Source organism: Lineus longissimus, chromosome 1, assembly GCF_910592395.1.
Source record: "Lineus longissimus chromosome 1, tnLinLong1.2, whole genome shotgun sequence".
NCBI classification, from domain to species: Eukaryota; Metazoa; Nemertea; class Pilidiophora; order Heteronemertea; family Lineidae; genus Lineus; species Lineus longissimus.
The window spans coordinates 9,742,149-9,761,657 of NC_088308.1; the positions used below are offsets into that span (position 1 = coordinate 9,742,149).

The 19,509-nt window shown below is 41.6% G+C and overlaps 1 protein-coding gene across 1 annotated transcript; it reads right to left on the minus strand.

Annotated features, from left to right (window-relative positions):
- Positions 1 to 2,593: 2,593 nt before the first annotated feature.
- On the minus strand, positions 2,594 to 10,927 carry LOC135499029 (uncharacterized). Its single transcript, XM_064789658.1, has 8 exons — positions 10,726 to 10,927; positions 10,201 to 10,372; positions 7,312 to 7,465; positions 7,057 to 7,128; positions 5,512 to 5,649; positions 4,207 to 4,353; positions 3,522 to 3,581; positions 2,594 to 2,871 (listed from the first exon to the last, which is right to left on the minus strand). The coding sequence occupies exons 1-8, from the start codon at positions 10,911 to 10,913 to the stop codon at positions 2,711 to 2,713; spliced, it is 1,092 nt and encodes a 363-aa protein (XP_064645728.1). The 5' UTR covers positions 10,914 to 10,927; the 3' UTR covers positions 2,594 to 2,710.
- Between the last annotated feature and the right edge of the window lie 8,582 nt (positions 10,928 to 19,509).

The following is a 19,509-nucleotide window of genomic DNA, read 5'->3' on the forward strand; positions in this document are numbered from 1 at the left end:
CCTCATCATACTTTCATTGACATTACAGGCACACATCCACAGAGCACTCTTCAAATCATCTACACAGTGGTTATCCAACTAGGATTATAAAGGTAATTTCTTAGCCCCGCACAGTGGGTTTCAGTCTTGATAAAGGGGCACTATTGCTAGCAGCTAGGTAGGCAAGATAAAGTTAGCCGAAGTAGCCGATAGGGGTCTCTCACCCCTCAAAGTCCGTCACAACTATTCAAGTTTGTACAAGGAATACATGCAGCGCTGACTCTAACAAGACCCAATGGGAATGTCGCACAGTCATCTGTCAAAAACAAGACCTATGTTGTAGTATGATCTCTTGCCAATATTTAATAATTGCACTATCGTCATCACCTCATCATACTTCATTGACATTACAGGCACAAATTGACATAGACCTGACCACTGTTGCAATCAACGACACAGTCGCTATCCAAGTAGCATTATAGAGGTAATTATCATTATCATACCTCATTAGCATGTGAACCAATCGCGTCGCGTCCTTTGCGATCACGGCAAAGCCTCATGGAATAATGTCTTTCACCGTTGAATAATTTTTCATATTCCATGCCTACAACTTCAATTTCTTCATATTCCATGGCTAGAAGTTCAATACTAATATAATATCCAAGATAAAGTTACAAGAAGTAGTCAATAGGGGTCTCTCACCTCTCACTGTATGTCCATACTATTCACGCTTGTACGAGGAATACATTCAATGCTGAATCTAACAACACCCAGTGCCCTTACTCTGTATATTAGTCACTGGAAGATGGCCCATTTCACTCCTTCCTTCTACTTCACCTATAGTCTCATTGCAAACGCCTCACTTCTATGATATCACATTCACTTTCAGCTGTCATGCAACGCAACAACTGTGCTATCTGCCATCGCACATCAACGAAGAAGTGCAGCCGCCCACATTCCACCTCACGTCTGTCCGACCAGCTGCAATCCTCGAGGACGCCCCACTGTACCACGATTTCACTACGATGTTTGACAAGAAGGAGCAGTGCGCGAGATAGGCTAATGAGCAGACTTCCCTCGCTTGAGTTTCAGAAGAATGTTCCATATCGCGCTAAGCTGACCACTGCTGACCATGACAGGCATGCATTGGACTGGTACAGGTTGGAACTGAACATTGAATATGCTGGTGGTGACGCTTTCTGATGAGAAGTTGGTCGTGACTGATGCAGTATCCTTGGACTTGTCCACACCATCGTTCAATCATTGCTCTCTGAGCTGCCTTGATTCTGTACTTACCCAAATACTAAGACCAAATGCCTGTTGACTGTGCTTTAAGAGAGACTGGCGCCATGCCTAGAGATATGACTGACCCCTATTGGCAAATTTGTATGACTTTATCTTGCCTACCTAGCTGCTGCCTATAGTCTCCCTTTAACTGCGGAACACTTCAAAGTCGATAAAATGCCATGTTCCACCTTTTAATGTGTTCAGACCGCCATTTTCAAAATAATCAAGTCAGGACACTGCCTTCTAGTCTCATAATAAATTTTGCTTTCCTCAAAAATAACATTTCTTCTTCTTCAATGCTTTCATCATTCCAAACTTCTCCTCCTCTGACTTTTACAGGGGTACAGTCATGGCAATCAAAACCCAAATACTGAGACCAAATGCCTGTTGACTGTGCTTTAAGAGAGACTGGCGCCATGCCTAGTCTCTCTTAAAGCACAGTCAACAGACACCAACCCCCTCAGACTCAGAAACCACAAAACGCCCAACCCTTCCTGCTACCTTAATACTTCTGGATTTAGTTGATGTATCAGACGCTACTAGTTGCAGTATGAATCACCTCACACATTTCGGCTAACAGGGATGCCTCGTATTCGTCTTTCAACATACTGCAGCGTATTGATAGTAGTGTGGTGAGGCGGACCTACTGTCACAGCTTGAATTGGCCGTCATTGAGTGCTGCCGTGAAATAGCTCATCCACGTAACTTCCGGACTTCTGAACCTTTCTTATATTGCAAAAACTCGGTAGATATTCTTTGTCGGAAATACTTTCTCCAAAGGCGAAGTGCATTTTGGTGTTGTTAAACCCACTATTTTTTTGTAGAGTGTGGAATATGGCATGTGATTCGGTTCGATCGTGCAGACGATCATTTGCTGTGAGATATATTTTGCCCTTTACCATTTTTGAAAGGCTCAAAATAGGAAAAATATTCACCTTGATGATATCAAAAAGGGTAACATTAGAGCAGGTTCGAAAATTTTTAGGAAATCGTGACATTTATGGCATTTTTTCGAATATTCTTGCTGCGTAAATTTGTGTGCACTTCGTCTATGGATGCCAATATTGGCAGAGAAAATATGCTTCAATATCAATGTACTTGCATGCCTTTGACATGTTTGAGAAAGACTTCTACACATCATGAAGGAATGAAAAAAGGGCTGCAAGGCAGGACGACCAGTGCATCAACAAATGACTTAGGTCGTTTTGCTTTCGCAACCCTTCAAATTTGAAGACGCAAATCCGACAGTAGGCTCAGATGTCCTCACCCCCCTCCCCCCCCCCAACAAACCAACCACTGAAGAAATGGTTACATTATTCATCGACTTTATTCTTGAATTTCAATCGATTTACAGTTCATAAGATCCAAATCAATCACTACTAAATCGATTGAAAATATGCCAAAACTCCTGACGATTCTTCCCGTGACGTCACATATCTTCTTCTCATGCCTTTAGTTTTCTGCAATCTGTGTACATAGGTTTGCCCTTGTACCTGCACGCGCAGTTATACTTGCCATCAATTAACCTAACCCTTCCTCCATCCTCGGTACACTTTGAGCTAGCTTTGTATTCCTCGTCCCACCAGCATCTTTTCCAGCCATCTCCTGAAAGACCATGATCGAACAGTTACGTTCACCCGACGGCCTACTCCACGTATCACGCGCTATTCTTTCTGCCTGGGTTAGGGTGAACCATCAATACTTCACTACCCAAACATTTTTTGAAGGAAGATTATTAAAGTACAAAAATAATTATTTCAAGTTCAGTTCGTACATTGTTGTTTTAAAGTTGTTTTAACTATCCTGGATACGTGGTTGACCCAGAAGGCGGTGAACGATGACCCTCTACAGCGTCTAAGTCCTTCAAAGCTTCAATACTCCTTCAATGACACGGGTCTATTGTTTAGCTTAGCATCTACTCTGGTTTTACTTCTGGTGCATAAAACAATACCAGGTACAAAAACCTGTAGAATATTTGTTCTACCTGTGAGCTGTATCATGTGCTTTTTAAAAGTCTCAAATCAAACACAAATTATTTCATTTGTACATGTTCGTGATTATACTCTCATTCATATCTAATCGTGTCGATTTCCTTTATAGTTGTTCAGGCAGTGTGCAGAGGTGACACCGTATCATGTAAGCATCCGTCACCCCTTCCAAATGTCGGAGCGAAACTGGCGATATTAAGTACATATACATTTGTACGAATCAAATAATTTTTTTTTCGATTAGACACCGTGGTCATGCGAACCTACCTGATTTACACTGGGTCTCGTCCACCGCCTTAGATGCTTTAAAAGTCCCATAGTCCTTCTCTGAAAATGGATATCAAAAGCGCTTTAGAGGCAGTATAAAATGGTATTTTGAAAGACCATTCAGTACTTTCAGAGCGACATGTACGTCCGTAACACAACTTAAACGCAGTTCCAAGGTGAAGTGATGACATAACAAAGCACCACGTCAGGATGTTGAGCGTGTCATTGTAATTTTTGGCGGGGCGGTTCACAACTTGTCGTACTCTTCTCCTGGACACCATATGTCAGCGTCAGTGTGCGACTATTACAATAACGCTCGATGTGAGGACTGTATGAACTAAACGATGACTATAGAACGATGTATGACGATGTGATTTCTACTACAAGTAATTTGACGCGACCAGTCTTGGTCAAACGCCCGAACATACATGTACATGTAGTTCTACCGAAACCATATTCAAACTCTTAACGAGGTACAGATTTGGCATGCGACTGATCATTGAGACAATTTAGGGTATACCGCCAAATAACAATTACGCTAGTTTTCACAGGTGACCATTGCAAGGCAATATCAATTCACGCAGTGTTTAACATTTCAGCTTGAAAGTCTAACACTTCCTTATACGGCGCTAAACAACAAATCCTAATCACCTTCACCGTTTATAAAAATGTTTTTTACACCTACCTAGGTAATATTTACACTTGGTGCATGTTTTCCGGCATTGTTGAATGGCATAGGTGATGTTGGCGGTACAAGTGATATTCTGACAGTCGGCAGCCACATCACCACAAGTCAGGATTGGCTTCCCGACAACCCTCTTGCCTTTATTAGCTGCATGCATGAAAAATCAGCGATACTTATTTCATGAAGGTTACAGCTTGGTCAAGTGTGTGATACCATTGGGGGAAAAAACAGGGACAATTCTTCTCAAATGCAGCAAATCGATCTCCGAACACAAGTGCCAACAAGCTCCCACTTGAAATCCCAACGACCATCGGCGTCCGCATTTCGTAATGTTAATTTCCAAGCTACTGTGACGCCGACGACATAGCCGCGTGTCGGAGCCTTTGAGATTGTAGTCTGGTGGTGCAATTTCGTGGACATTTCACTTCGTGAACTCGCATACGGAAAACAATTGTTTTCGCTCTTTTAACATGGTCTAAACTAATGGTCAAAATTACCGTACATTGTACCTGCAATATCATGAGCACTGGTATCAGTTTAGAGATTCACAGAAAATGTCATATTTCATACTAAAATTCGTATCAGTATACATGCAAGTTCCATTCATATATCCGATTCTAAAGTTGGGTAACTCGTATTAGTTTAACAATCAACTAAAGGTCGACACTCATGTATGGGATTGTGGCGTATAGCTCAACTTGCTCTCACTATTATTCAATGGAGAAGTTTTTGCACAAATTTATGATCCGTACGTTGCATGTAAAGCATTTAAGTGACTGCAGTGTCCACAAAAAAATAAAATTATTGTGGACTGCTTAAAAATAACATTTTGTTATTGTACAAGATCCATAAAAAAAACCGAGATGATCCAATTCCTGGAAACCCATTATATCGCAGTAAACTAAATTCTGCTGTAATCGATGCAGCTGTTCAAGTAAATGTGACCACTCGACTCTCTGTTTGGAGGGTAGGATTGAATAAAGGCTTATTGAGTGGTCTAAATGGCCTACGCGTTCGAACCACAGAGACATATCTTATTTCACTCTAATGAGTGGACTATGAGCTACTGTCATAATTGAGGATTGTCGTTTTCCTACAAGACATATTTAGACCTTTCAAACCACATTCGTTTTGGTTGGGCTTGGATGAAACATTTTTTCACAGTAAAATCATATATTGACTGGTCTAAACAGAGTATAGACAATTATTGATAAATTGTGTGACGTATAAGATATCCAACTCGAATAGACCCGGTTTGGCCAAACTAACATCACTATAACATCACTTTATGAATTGCTAGCTCACCTTTACCACTGTACTTGGTTGCAGGTAATGTGCACAGCCCACAGGCTTTTTCGCAGTTCCTTTTCATATAAACTGGATTTCTCGTACATTCCCCGTGTTTTGCCCAATTCTCGCAGTCACGGTTTTTGTCGAAGCAATCTGGAAAGATGCAAAGATATGCAATGAAAGGACGATTTTGTACTACGGGCGTTGAAATGGGAGTAAATTGAAAGAACAATGTATAATGTACCCAATAGAGAAGAACGAACAGCCCAAAATAAAGCTGACAGGCAATGTGTTGTGTCCTTTTAATCGTGGCATGGGGCTCTGTTATATAGTGAGTTCTAATATAGCGCCTTTCACTAGCTGTATTTCATGTATCTCTACTGTCTCAAAGCGCTTTATAATTGCAAAAACTAATACCCAGCCTAACCAGAAACCTTTCTAGGGGACCAAGTGCAGCCATAATCTAGCGCACACAATGACATTTCATGCCAGTTGAGAGTTACAAAGTGATACCGCTGTGCCACCGCAATACCACTACTGTAACGAACAAGGTTTTGTCCTACGCTTCTAGTTAGCAAATAGGAGAGCGATTGTGCCCGAATATGTAAATACGCATGCACGCAGATTCCATACCCCCAGAGGCCGCTTTTAATAGACCGTTTCCGTGTCCGTGGGACTCCATATAAACATGCTTAATAAACACAAGCAAAAGACGAGAGAGGAACGCAAACCCCGTTTATTCAGAAATATGATTTACTTAATTGAACAAGGAATGCCAGAGTCTTGAAAGGTCAATGACGGGCTTAGCCGGAAGCTGCACATCGTTACCGGATCAGCCTCCATGTTAACGAACCCGCTAGGCAATTTTCACAAGGTGCGGCCAGTGCTATATAGGCCTACCGCGTTTCAACCATCAGGTAATGAATCAACGGCCGACCCGCATCACTGAACGCATCATCAATGACGATTAAACCCTCGATCAGTTCAGGAGATATAGCACTTTTTCTGTTTTCGGTTTCAGCCACCTAGTGGCAAAATCAGGAATCAAACCGGACCGAACTTTGGTCTCCCAGGTGTCATTACATAGGAAAACATATGTATCAAGCTTCATGTCATATAATAAAAATTTACCAATGATCAAGCAGTTTCCGTGTTTTCGATTTTAGCCACCTGATGGCCAAACCTGGATTCGAACCGGACCGAAATTTTAGTCTGCAAGGTTTCATACGAGCAAAACATACTAGTATAAACATGTACCTCTCTCATCTTTATACTTGCTATAGTAAATTAGCTACATGTACTTTGATTTTTGTAAATAAAGGAAAAACAAGAAAATCTGTGCATTCTCAATTTTTTAATCGGTCACAAAAGTTGGGCTCTCAGCCTTATTTGATTTTTCAAAAGAATTATTTTTGGATCAGCATGATTAACCCATTTTGTTTGCGGGAAATATTGAGTATGGTGTTCCAATGAATAATTCAGGCCGCAGAAGCAATTCGACAAGTTCAACGTCTAATGAATTTGAGCTGATTTGATTACAAAAAGCCCCCAATGACTCACCTTCTGAAACGGTAAATACCGTACTCTTCGTTCCATTGCAGTTCATCTTCAACACTTGTGCGTCTTCAAGTTCTAGAACGAGAAACATAGCAAGAGAACTAACGGGACGAGACGAATCCTAAAAAGTGCTTAACATGGCTAGTACATGTACTTCTTTCTACATGATCGGTTACCCGGGCAGGCTTTAACGGAAATTAAAGGTGGTCGCCCAGATGGCCACATTAAAAAACCAAGGGCACGGCGAAAGGTTCCTACCTCTTGAACTGTAGCATCTTTTGAGATACTTGTTTTTACACGGCCAGATCTCCTGGAGAAGCTTGACGATCCCCATATCCTTCTCCTCCAGTACTGCCCTGTTGGGTACTTTCGAGCCTAAATTATCATTAAAGAAACTCTGCGTTGCTTCTGCCTGGTGATTGCGAATGGAAAATAATAGAAATGTACATTTATATGAAAAATAGCGGCGATAATGTCGCTACCTCATATTGAATAATAAAAGGAAGTCGTTAAGATGTTTTTAATTCTTCTTTAAGTTGAAGCTTTCTTGAAGACTTTTTGTAGGACTTATCCTTGTTTACACTATCTGTTGAAGGTTTGTTCCTGGGTCAAGTAAAGCCTGTGGTCTGAACCTAATCTCCAGCGGAAGACAAAACGAAAGTCTTCTCTGAACACCCAGATTTGTCCGGGGAAAGTGGCGCGTTATTTCGTGTTATTCAAGAGAAAAAAACTGTTTCTTTTAAGGTTGTATATCTTGGAGATGGATTGGACAAAGAGAAAGTATGTACAATTTGTGCACAGTCAGGCTCAACTAACATAGAAATATTGAGTAGATTTCAGCACGGTGGCTATTGTACTATACGTTTTACATGAGACTTGTAAACTGTGTGAGGTCATGCTCAACGGTTTTCCCAAAAGTGCATGACGTCAGGGTGTTCTCAATTGCAAATGACACCCATTTCAAAATGCGTTTTGAAGGCGCTTTTCAAAGAATGACCAGTTGGTGCTGTACATCACGAGAAAGGCCGTGATCTCCTCTTTCTACACATACTCGTCTCATTTATTTAATGAATACAAGTCAGTAATTAGCGCACGATTGGCTCCGAGCACATGAGACCACCTCAAACTAAAAATTTCAAACCAGACATCACTAAAAACCGTGATTTTATAAAATGTTCTTGTTGGTACTGTATATCCAAAAATAAAGTTTTTTTCTCGCGAAGCACCATAGCCAATGCTCGAGAAAAATGCGAAAAAAATGTAGTTTAGTCTGTTCATTTTCGAAATATTTCAATTTTTCTCCAAAACAGGAAAAACACACAAAACTAGACAGTGCAAAAGCTGATCACCCGGCCGACATACACACTCCAATGCAGTATTAAACGCCTACGCCGCCATCATTACGATTATGTCTTCATTCATTACACCAATCTATTGAACAGTGCACCTGGTTTCAGAACCTCTGCATGACATGTCCATGCTCGTACAGGTGCTAGTTCACTGCTAGATATAATAGGAAGCAGGAAATCCAACATTTCTTCGGAACTACGGTAAGGGAATGCAAGGAGAATGAATCCTCGGAAACTCTTTGAAGCCAAAATATCCGTATCAAAATTCACGTTTTCAAGCTAAATTTAGTCACGAGCAGGCATGCAATATGAAGAACTTGATGACCGCACAGTTTTTTACTTCGACTCATTTATTCATGCGATACATGTATTGTTAAATGAGACGTTAAAAGTTAGCTGCTTGGCGTTTTTGGCCCGAAAGAACTGCAAAAATCTAATTAGTTTTCGCTTAAATGACGGCATGATTCTAAAATATCCACAGCAAATAATTTACTACCTGTACTCAAAAATGGGTCCAGGCTGTGCGGAAGTATGTTTTAACGAAATGTATGGACATCATTATTGGCTGTATGATCTACTATTGGCTTTATAGCAATTGCAACAATAATTGATGCGGAAAATATGGGTCATTTTCTAATAATCGAACTATTGACGCGTGCATCATCATTATGTAAAACCTAAAGCGCTCAGAAATAGTAATGACGTAACACCAATGACGGCCAATCATCTATCTGACCAAATCACTAGTCAAATCTCGTATATAACATTCAAACAGATGTGGTGTGATATTCTTGTAGCTAATTAATGTCGATGTTGTTGTTGTTGTCTTTTTGTGGTCTGGGGCTTTTTATCCAAAATGAATTATTTACCTATTTTCAAGGAAAAATAATCATTAACTTATACTGTGATGTCAAGGAGTCGAACAAATGTCATGACTGTTTAACAGTTTCAACAGCCATTGTGCGTAGACATGCGTAGATATATTTGCCACTTTTTGTTTCTACACCTTATGGATAAAAGAACCTTACAGTTCTGAATTACCCAACACAATATGAATCAAACTTGGCTTCGTTCGGCGATTTCCGTTGGTCGTATTTCGTATAGAATGTGTATACACTCAGTACGACCAGTCAGACAAATATCCAAGAAAGACGTGTTTCCCGAAACTGAACGCCCGGCGGTTCGAGCACAGGCATACCGCGTTGTCTGGGATCAACCCGCGCCATGTCTAAAAATAGGTTTTCGCAAACAAGCGCACATCTACACGTCATGTCCTTGTTGATTTCAACAATGAGTTCCCAATTAGAGCGTGTAGTCCCCCGAATTGGCGACAACTCGCTGCTTTAAGCCTGCAGCACACTATCCGCCAACTTTGGCGACAAGAAGCGTTTGGCTGACGCCTCTCGACGCCAAAGTTGGCGGCCAGTGGATCACGGTCAGAGCACACCTGCCCAGAATTGGCGACCAGTAGCGTCTTTTCCGCCACTTTAGGCTGCCCTTTTGAAATCATGTGATATCAAGACGCAAGCTGATTGGCCATAGCCTCGCCGCCGACGCCAAGTCAGGCGGCCATCCGTAACACACCTGGCTTCTTCTTGCGTTCAAGCGCGGTGACACGCGTCAAAAATCAAACATGTTAGTTATTTGGCGTTTAGTTGCGGCAAGTGGCGTCAAGTCGCGTCCGCCGACGCCGTACGTAGCAGACTAGGGGTTTTTCAGGCGTTCAGGACTCTTGCGGCAAAAAACGCCGGTGAACGCCGAAGTTGGCGGCTAGTGTGCTGCAAGCTTTACTGCTCACCCAATATTCTCCGCTGTTGGTCATGGCGTATGTCGAGTTCCACTCTCCACTGGCCTTGGCTGCCGCATATAACGCATCCAGTCGCTCATCGAAGTCAGGAATGGCATAACGGGCGCCATGTTGAGCTACCCCGTGGGCTAACTCGTGAAGAGGAATGTCCTCAGTGGTGTACCTTTGCAAGTAACAATGTGAATCATTAAGCGGATTTACAAATTAATACTGGCCAAATTTCTTCCAAATCAGTCCTCGACTTAAAAAATCTGAAATATTAGGTTACCACGTGCTAGAAGAGGAAAAAACGTGAGGGACCATAATGGCTACATGAGTGTTTGCTTTTATCTCGATCTGTTTGATTCCTAGTGCAAATTAAGTTTATTTGTTAACTGTCTGTCTGACACTGGCTTTTTCATGGCCGCGCCCTTCAATAGCAGTATACAATTACTGAGGCGTGGAAAGGAAGGAGATGGGGTTTTCGCCCCGCTTTTAGGAAAAATATTTGAAATTGACGTAGGTCACACAGCTCACCTGTCTGCCTTCAAGCATACAGTATTTTCCTCACCCCCAGTAACGATTGGCCAATCGAGTGTTGGCCCAAGGCCTCGGGCTCTCCCATCCCAGTAACTATGGGGTGTCAGGTGTTTATGTTCTGGGATGTCTGAGGTCATTTCATCATAAGCCATAAGACCGAATCGAGTATACTTCTTATAGAACATCTCTCGGACATCGGGTCTATCAGCAAACAAGAATCGAACCAGGTAACACGCCCGACGTAACGCAGAATCGGTCACTTTCTGGGAACCTGAAAAAAAGATGGTTAATGGATATTCAAGTCTTTAATGAACTTATAAGTTATTTTTGAAATACATGTATCTGTCACACCAAGAACTGACCCCGACGAAACAGTTTGCTGATGCCCCTAACGAATTAGGCTTTAGGGGAACTCTCGTGAATATGCACCGAATGTTCCTTTCGAAAGGTAGCCCCATGAAACGTAAAATGAACAAGGAGTCCCTAGCAAGTGAATGATCACCACGGCCCGGTAAATCAAAATAAGTTAATCACCTTGACTAAGGAGCAGCTCCAGTTACTAGAAAAAGCAACAGAACGCTCCGCCGCATTGATCATGTTGATAAAAAGAACGGAGCGTGTATTGAGAAGAATTACGGCGGGAGATACGGTCTGTTTTGTATGCAATAGTCTGAATTGCACTGGTTTCAATTTTTATGCTTGGTGAATTTGGATCTATGTCATTGGAGAGAAACCTTACCAATGATAGGGATTCCATACGCGTGGGTATATTTCTGGTAGAAGACATCAAGACCGTTTGGAAACATTATCTCAGGGTTCCGGAGATCTTCTGGGACCGCGGTGACAGTGGTGCAGGCATGCGTCTCCGAGGCATGGCCGGGCCGGGCAAAAGTAGTCACGGATCTCTTGCTCAAAGGCCTTTCACCGGCATCGTCAGTTAGAATCAGTGGTATTTCTACAACGACATGAGGGAAGGGTGTGGTGTGATGTGATGTGTCCGTCGCAGGCAAAGGGACTTTATCGTCTTCGTCAAGGAAAAAATACCTAACTGAAAGGCCACGATGGGGAGGCACAGGCTGAACCTACACAGACGGAGGATCATCCATGGCTTGGTGTACCTTCAAACTTTAAGAATATCGGTGGGTGCTAACCCCATGCAGTAAACCTTTATATCAAGTTAATAATTTCAGTCCATTCGCAAACGCCATGTCCGCAACGTTTTGGGCTCTGGAGGGTGAGCAACTAGTCGGATTTCTTAAGGTTAGGTTTTTATTGATGCTTGGCTCAATACCAAACAGGATTCTACTCGTTCAGCATTCTCAGTGCAGACTGAAATTAAAAAAATGTCTTCACTGAAGTCCGATGGTCATTTGAAAGGTATGCTGCGCATTCCATATTTTGTTTCTGAATATTCCTCATTTATTGTTGGGACATGAGTAGATGGGCAAAAAAAGTTATAGCCCGAACATTTAATCGAGAGTGGGAGAGAAACAGACCGTTACAGTGCGGGAAAATGTCCAAATTCAATGCGCTACGTCAACGTACACAGATGCATACAAAGAAATATCTCGTGAATATGGTTACTAAAATGAAATGATCCCGTTTGGTTTTAAGGGCAAGACCAATAACCAACCAAATTTCATACGAATAGACTACATGTAGAAGCCATGGAACGAGACTCACAAAAATGACAGTTCTGTCGAGAAATGGCGCCATGTTGCTCCCCGAGTGTGTTGACTAAACCATTTCAAACATATACATGTACTGTGTGTACAAAGATACGTCGTTATCAATCAGAACACTTTTTTGTCAATTTCGCTACTAATTTTTAGTATAAAATCAAGATGACTGGATTAGTATTCAGTGTTACGCTGGTATAAACAACCGCAGTCTTTCATTTGCAAATGCGATTCAGATTGAATTTACCTGGAATTTTGCCACTGAATTCGTCGAGTTCTCGGCGATCATCATCATCCCCTCCTTCACTGCGCTGTAGGCCTGAAATGAATATAGAGTGGGAACAGCGCAGCGATCTGTCCCTGACCTTCAGAGAGGCAAACACGGCCGTGAATCAGGATGGACGAACACCAGTAATATGACACTGACACCAGCTACTATACAGACCGTCAAGTATAGGCAGGATGTCATCTTAGTTCAAAGTCCTCACCGACGGCATTAGAGACTACAACAGCGGCTACAGCATTAACCAGCTGTTTAATAAGTCCCGAATCGGAAAGATAAGGCACAAAATTGATTGAATTGATGGTTGACCAAAAGGCATAATCATTTTGGCTAGTGCTTGAAATCTAAAAGCAATTAGAATTTGTTTAAAACGAAGTGTATGCCAATTTCAAGGGGGTGTCTGTTCTTTGTTTCCTAGAGAACAGCCTTCCAGGTTGCAACTGGGCATTTACGATCATTTTGAAGATTTTAGATTTCAAGTTCTAGCCAAAACGGTGGTACCTTTCTCAACCCTTAATCAATCAGGCCGGTATCGGATTCACTTTGTACTGTACGATAGTCGAGTATATTGGGACAGCTCAAAAAACAACACAAACGTAGAAATTCCCTTGATTACAGAGATTTACTGAAAATACAAATAAAGACAAGTAAATACAAGTACAACATCAACATGTGAAATAATAGCCAACAAGTACAGAAATAATAGCCAACAAGTACAGAAAATAAACATTAGAAAGACCAAAGACCAGAGAAAAGAAAAAGACCTAACGTATCCTATATACGTTTTTACAATAAATTCCCCCACCACATCTAAAGTGCATTATTGTTTGTAAACAAACCAGGTGGCAAAAAGCCAGAGCTGGGAATTCCCAAAGATTTGCATGATAATGAGGGAAATCCCAAGGAAAACCCCCATGTAAATTAACATATAAAGGGACCACATGCTCTGCAGGGCTGCCTGAGAACATGGGCACTGGAAAGGGGCTTAGGGCTGCACAGAGAGGCACAAGAATCCTTCCGGCAGACCGTTTTTACATACAGTATATCATAGTAAAAGAAGGGTTCTATACATATTATTTAAGCTTTATATCAAACGATTTGTGTGCTGATAAGGGGAGCTACCCCAAGGAAAAATCATAACTTGAAACTGGTAAAACAAGAAATGAATGAGTAAGAAAAAAGCAAAATGGTGGAGATCTAAAAAGGAGGCTAAAAAGGGTCCACCAGAGCAAATGGGTTCACACAAGTAACAAACAGGGCTCATTAAAATAGTTTACAAGGCGGGAAATTTAAACTCCAGAGAAACAAGGAAAATGGCCACAACAGAGTAGTTTTATCCCTCCGACATTATATATTGCACCTAATCATTGAGTGCAGCTAAGATGCGGATTTTGACACTTGCGGAAGCGACTCTTCATCCTGTGCATAAACATCCAACATGTCCAAGTTTCAAGAATGACCGGTTGTCTTGTGCCCAAGTAGGCATTAACGACAATATTGTGTAATTCATGTATCATAACTCACCTTCGGCACAGAGAAAGGCAATCACCAGCAAAAGCAACTTGACAAGGACTAGCGAGGTCATCCTCACGAGCTCCAAGAACAGAGTGACAAATACTCAAGTTTCTATGGATTATATACATCACATTCTAATTAGATTTGCGCCCCCTCGTCTTGTTAAAATTAACAAAATAATCATCTTCTTTTTATTAAAAACTATGAGTAAAATTTGCTGTCTATCAATATTTAAAGGACCATTGGTATTATTAAGGGCAATATAACCCAGCTGTCGGCTGCCCAGTTACCCCCTACATGTATTCTACATAAGTAGTATCCATCAACAAATTGCAAAAAAAGGAAAAATTCAAAATCTGACTGAATTATCGTGCTTTTCCGATGTTGACTCCGATTTGACCTGAGTTAGCTCTCCATGCGTCGACCCTTTCCATGTGGAACGATGCACTAGAAGGCGTTTCCTGGAGTTAGGATCTAGGTGCACTCTCGTGGCGGGAAAGGTCGTTCGCGCCAGTACTTGCGCGTACTGAAAATAACGAATAACGCGTTTTCTACTTTCTAAGAGCTGAAACAAAATTGGAAAAGCATCAAACAAGTTCAGAAAAATAGTTTACTCATCAACCAGAAGAAGAACAAACATACTGCAATAAAAAGCCGACCATTCCTTTAATTGACAGCATCGCTTATTTGTATTTGCAAACGGATTTAGTTCGAGGAAGGCCGTGGGGAGCAGTGAGGGCAGTTCGATTGGGATGGTCCTCAAGTTTGCTACTTCCCACGGACAACAAGAATACAGCTGACGTGCCCAGGATGTTTATTGAAGGATTTTTTTTTCAAACGACGCTCACTGTCGTTGATTAATCTTTTTATTAATTCAAACTGTCCAGATGTCAATTGTAAAGATTTTAATATAAAGAGACCAAGGAAAGCAGTCTTATTTCAAAGACGTACATTCCGAGTTTGATGTTCTAGGAGTGTTTTGAGCGACATTGGGGGGAGGGGGGGGGAGTTGAGAGGGTTGAGGGGCTATGCTGTCGACAGATTATTGACCGAGTAGTAGATCGGTTTCACAATAAGATAATGACCCATCTCACAGAGTTTTTCCCGTCTCCACCAAATGGCATGACACATCTCATTTTGCAAGATGGCGACCGTCCCTGTTTCCAACTGCGCTCTCTGAATATATCCCTCCTACATACCTTTTCTGAATAAATCATCCAAAATGTGCTTTCAAAGACCTGTAGGCCTAAACGCGTTTTTTTCTGTTTATCTGTTCTTTTTATTTCGCGCACTGCTTATGCCGCAAGTACCACGGCGCGAGATAAAACGAGATTGCAAGAAACGTCCTCGTCCCTAAGATCCGTAAGCCAGGCAAAAAGAAGCTGGGTGCTGTTTGTCTAGTGTAATGGTACCCAGGGTGCTTTTTGTCCAGTCGATCTCGAACCTGGGTACCATTTGTCGGCACCCAGGACGACATCCACCCTTTCAGCCCCACTGGAGAATGCCAGCACGACGAGGCATGAGAGGTAACCCAATCCTCAAATTTCTGGTCTAAGGGACAATGATAGCAAGGCTAAGCATGAGTATCCTCTTCCAAACGGGGCCTGCAACACGATTTCCCCTTACGCATACGTATGTATCGAGTGAAATGGCCTGATATTGTCAGAATGAAGCATGGGAGGTAGCTATATATCCTCTTGGGAAAGTCCTTTGCAGATTGCTAAAACAACTGAGAATGAAGGTAGTCTAACCCTTCCCCGACAATGCACCAGTGGCTATCTAATGGAGGCTCCAGTTGTAATTATAGGCCTCATGTGCGAGCCTGTTGGGCCCACTGTTAGGATTAATTATGCGGTTATCATGAACGGGTTCATGAATTGAGAGGTGTGTCAAAACTGTGCGATGTTTTGGGGTGTTATGAAGCTCTAGATATAAGTATGATGTAAACAGGCACCTCGGATAATTATGTTGCACGTCATTATTCTGAACTCCGTTGTTGTAAATAAAACTTATGAATTAGATATCAAGTCTAAGCCTCTGTTTCTGAGATCATTAGTTCATTGGTCCATAAGGATAAGATTGGCGACGGATCAGTGGTGACATTGTACTTGACGAACTAGTTAATATCGTCGATATTTGGACGCCCAAGGTTGTGACATTGTCTTTATCGGTTATAATGGTGACGCCTTACCGCTCGACCAGGTTTTCCGCTACTCTGGTATACAGTACATACTTGTATAATTTGCCGCATCCTCGGCCTAGTAAATTTTCTAAGTCCATATTATGGTTCATACAGTCGGAGTGAGTGTGTCTAGAAGAACAGCCGCTTATAATAACGCAAATCCCGGGGTGATCATGTAACATGTGTAGTGAGAAATGATATCCAAAACCGGGCCTTAAAGCCGTAATAAGTCCTGAAGATGACCTGTTATGAATTTCTGTGGTTTTACTTGGCTATGGAATTATTGCTTATTCTTTTGATGACATTTCTCGATGTAACTGTCGCTTCTTATACTCATGAGGTAATCCTTTGACACTTTCAAAATTCTATGAAATTGAGATGTGACAATGTCAAAAAGTTATAAAAGCAAATGCCTAACGACAAGTATTCTCACCTACGCAGAATTTTAGCCATGAAACATAAATGTTGTCAGTAATTGAATCAATAAAGTTGGTTCTTCCAAATGTCCTTGGTCCTGTCCTATCACTGCTTCTAAATGGGTACGACAGCCGTTTCATGTAATTGCTCCAAACGATGCGCAAAAGATGATCGCGTACCATTTTGTTTAAAATTTGCTCGCGAGTACACCATAGTAATGGGGACAACCAAAGCGCCTATAGGTCTTCCCCATTAACTAATTGCCCATGATTGTTAACTTTGTTCTGGCCAACGTTCAACAGAAATTTCACATCGCCCAGGCATAGACGTGGCCACATTCCCCAGCCTGAATACTTTCCTCCGCAACCAGTATGTCATGTATGAGTGGTCCTTTGACACACCAGTATGCATGGCTTTATGGCGGTGCTCTTCCTATTTACCCCCACTTGAAATACTCGGACGGCTGCTCAGGCCGCGGCATATCATACAAGTAAGTACTGTATATCGACCGGTTTTATGTGAAGCTACACGATGAATAAGTTTTGTGATTAAACTCTTTCAAATACACGACTTGTATTAAAGTTTATGATTTGTGATTGTTACAATGAAGATAATTTAATGTCGGCATATACCTGTCATGCTTGGTATGTGTGATGTCAAAGATGTCAAAGAAATCAATAGATGAGATGATCATAATCTGGATTGTTTATCAGACGACTATAACAAGTCTTAGTGGAGAATTATAATGGTATTAAATTTGTTCGACGCTGTGTAAAATATTTTTTTAAGAAAAAGGCTATATTTCACTGCAACTAAATGTGAGGTGCTTTATAGACTCGAATACATTTTGTTTACGTTGCAGCGTCGCGCTAGCTGGATGATAATAGTGATTTCGCGTAATACAATTGAAAGGCTTTCTCTGTCGTGCATGAACTAGACCGGCGCTGGCCCACCCCACAAATGTCAGCTCGGTGGACTATACCTGAACGTACCTGATGTGACTTCGACGATGACCGCTATTAGGACAAGGCAAAAGGGTAGAAGATATTTCATCCTGAAACAAACGGAACGATCATGTTAATCAGTTGTTGCGTCGAACTGAATCTTGGTAGCTGTTTTCAAACAAAGCCTTTGTGTAGACTGATATTATGAATACACATAAGGTCATTTGCTTGCATAATAACTGCACCGACAATTTATATTTACCTGAGGCCTAAAAAATAGAATAGATACGAAGACGTAGGACTTTAGGTTATGCTTTTTCACTTAGCTGAAATGTGCAATACTTTTCTGTTTCTGTCAATCAAAACAATCCTCCTGGGATGTAAAAGGAATATGAGTCGTGTCGAGAATTCTAAATCCTGTCTGTTTTACTTTAACTCATGCCCTAATCTCGCCTCTTCGTTCCAATATTAGCTGATAGTTTCCCGGGGTAGTTTGATGTTGCCACAGTCAAAAGAAAATCTTTTTTTGAATTTCTGACTGTCGGCCTCAACCTGCTTTCGAATGGCATTCGAAGCGAAAGGCGTGTATATATAGGGAGTTTTTGAAAATGCCCCGAAACCCCAACGTGAACGCCCATCCAATTGTTCGACCGCCTGATAATGATGGCAAACAATGGAATAATGGCGTTTCGGGCGCTTAGCGAAAACTCCTTATTATAGAAGAGGCTCGTACGGTTTATGGAGCATTTGACGCCCAAGATTGTTTTCCTACATAGGGGCATTCCGTGCTAACGAGCATGTAATGTAGCACAAGTAAGTCGACGGTTTAAGGAATTGATACCGAACTGGAGGTATTGGTTGTCTCACCCAAACCGCGAGGGTGGAGCTAAAATGTAGACCAAAACCGAGGCATACGCCATTCGTTAAAAATTTGAAATTTGTGAATTGAATTTGAAAATTTCCAATTGCGTAAATACGAACTATAAATTTCAGCATTGCCATTGTGTAGACATACCATGAATACCAAGTTTCAGCAGATTCGTATGCCTAATAACTGCACTACGGCATTGTGTGCATGTATTTCTTCATTTCTATTTTCCTGACCACCGATAATTATTCCTATCTAGAGGCTTCCGTCCTCACGGGCGTGTAGTAGATAAAGTTAGTCGACGTTTAGAAGACATCAACCGAAGAGAACAACAGAAAAATAGTCTGGTGAGATTTTTCGCAGTACATGTACGTGTATTTCTTACCTGGGTCTAGTTTTCGGGGCCGAAGTTTGAACAACCGTCCTTACTGGTGTATGGCGGATACCAAAATGATGATGATAGTTCTTGGGAGTTCTTAAAATGAATTATCAACGTGCCGGATGGTCGGGAGGTGGAACAGAAGAGTGAAGTGCAGAATGTGGTTGTTCAGATCCTGGCGCTGTTTTTTACTTAACATTCGATGTTTTTAACCACGGCAAACAGATGGGCGAGGGTTCTCCTGCTTACCAAATTTGAATAATTCGTGTTTGATGGACGTTTGAAGTATACGTATGATACTTGTACGGACGGAGTAAACCTAAACGTATGCATGATTGAAGTATAAGACAGATGGTCAATGATAATGTTGGCGACTGCATGGAGTATTGCCTTGAAGCATCAGATATCGTCTGCCATGGTTTCGACTTTTGTGATGATTCATGCGCACTGTATCAAAAGCATGGCAGAACGAAAGATAGTACGCAGTGTCAACAATATTCATGCAATTACTATC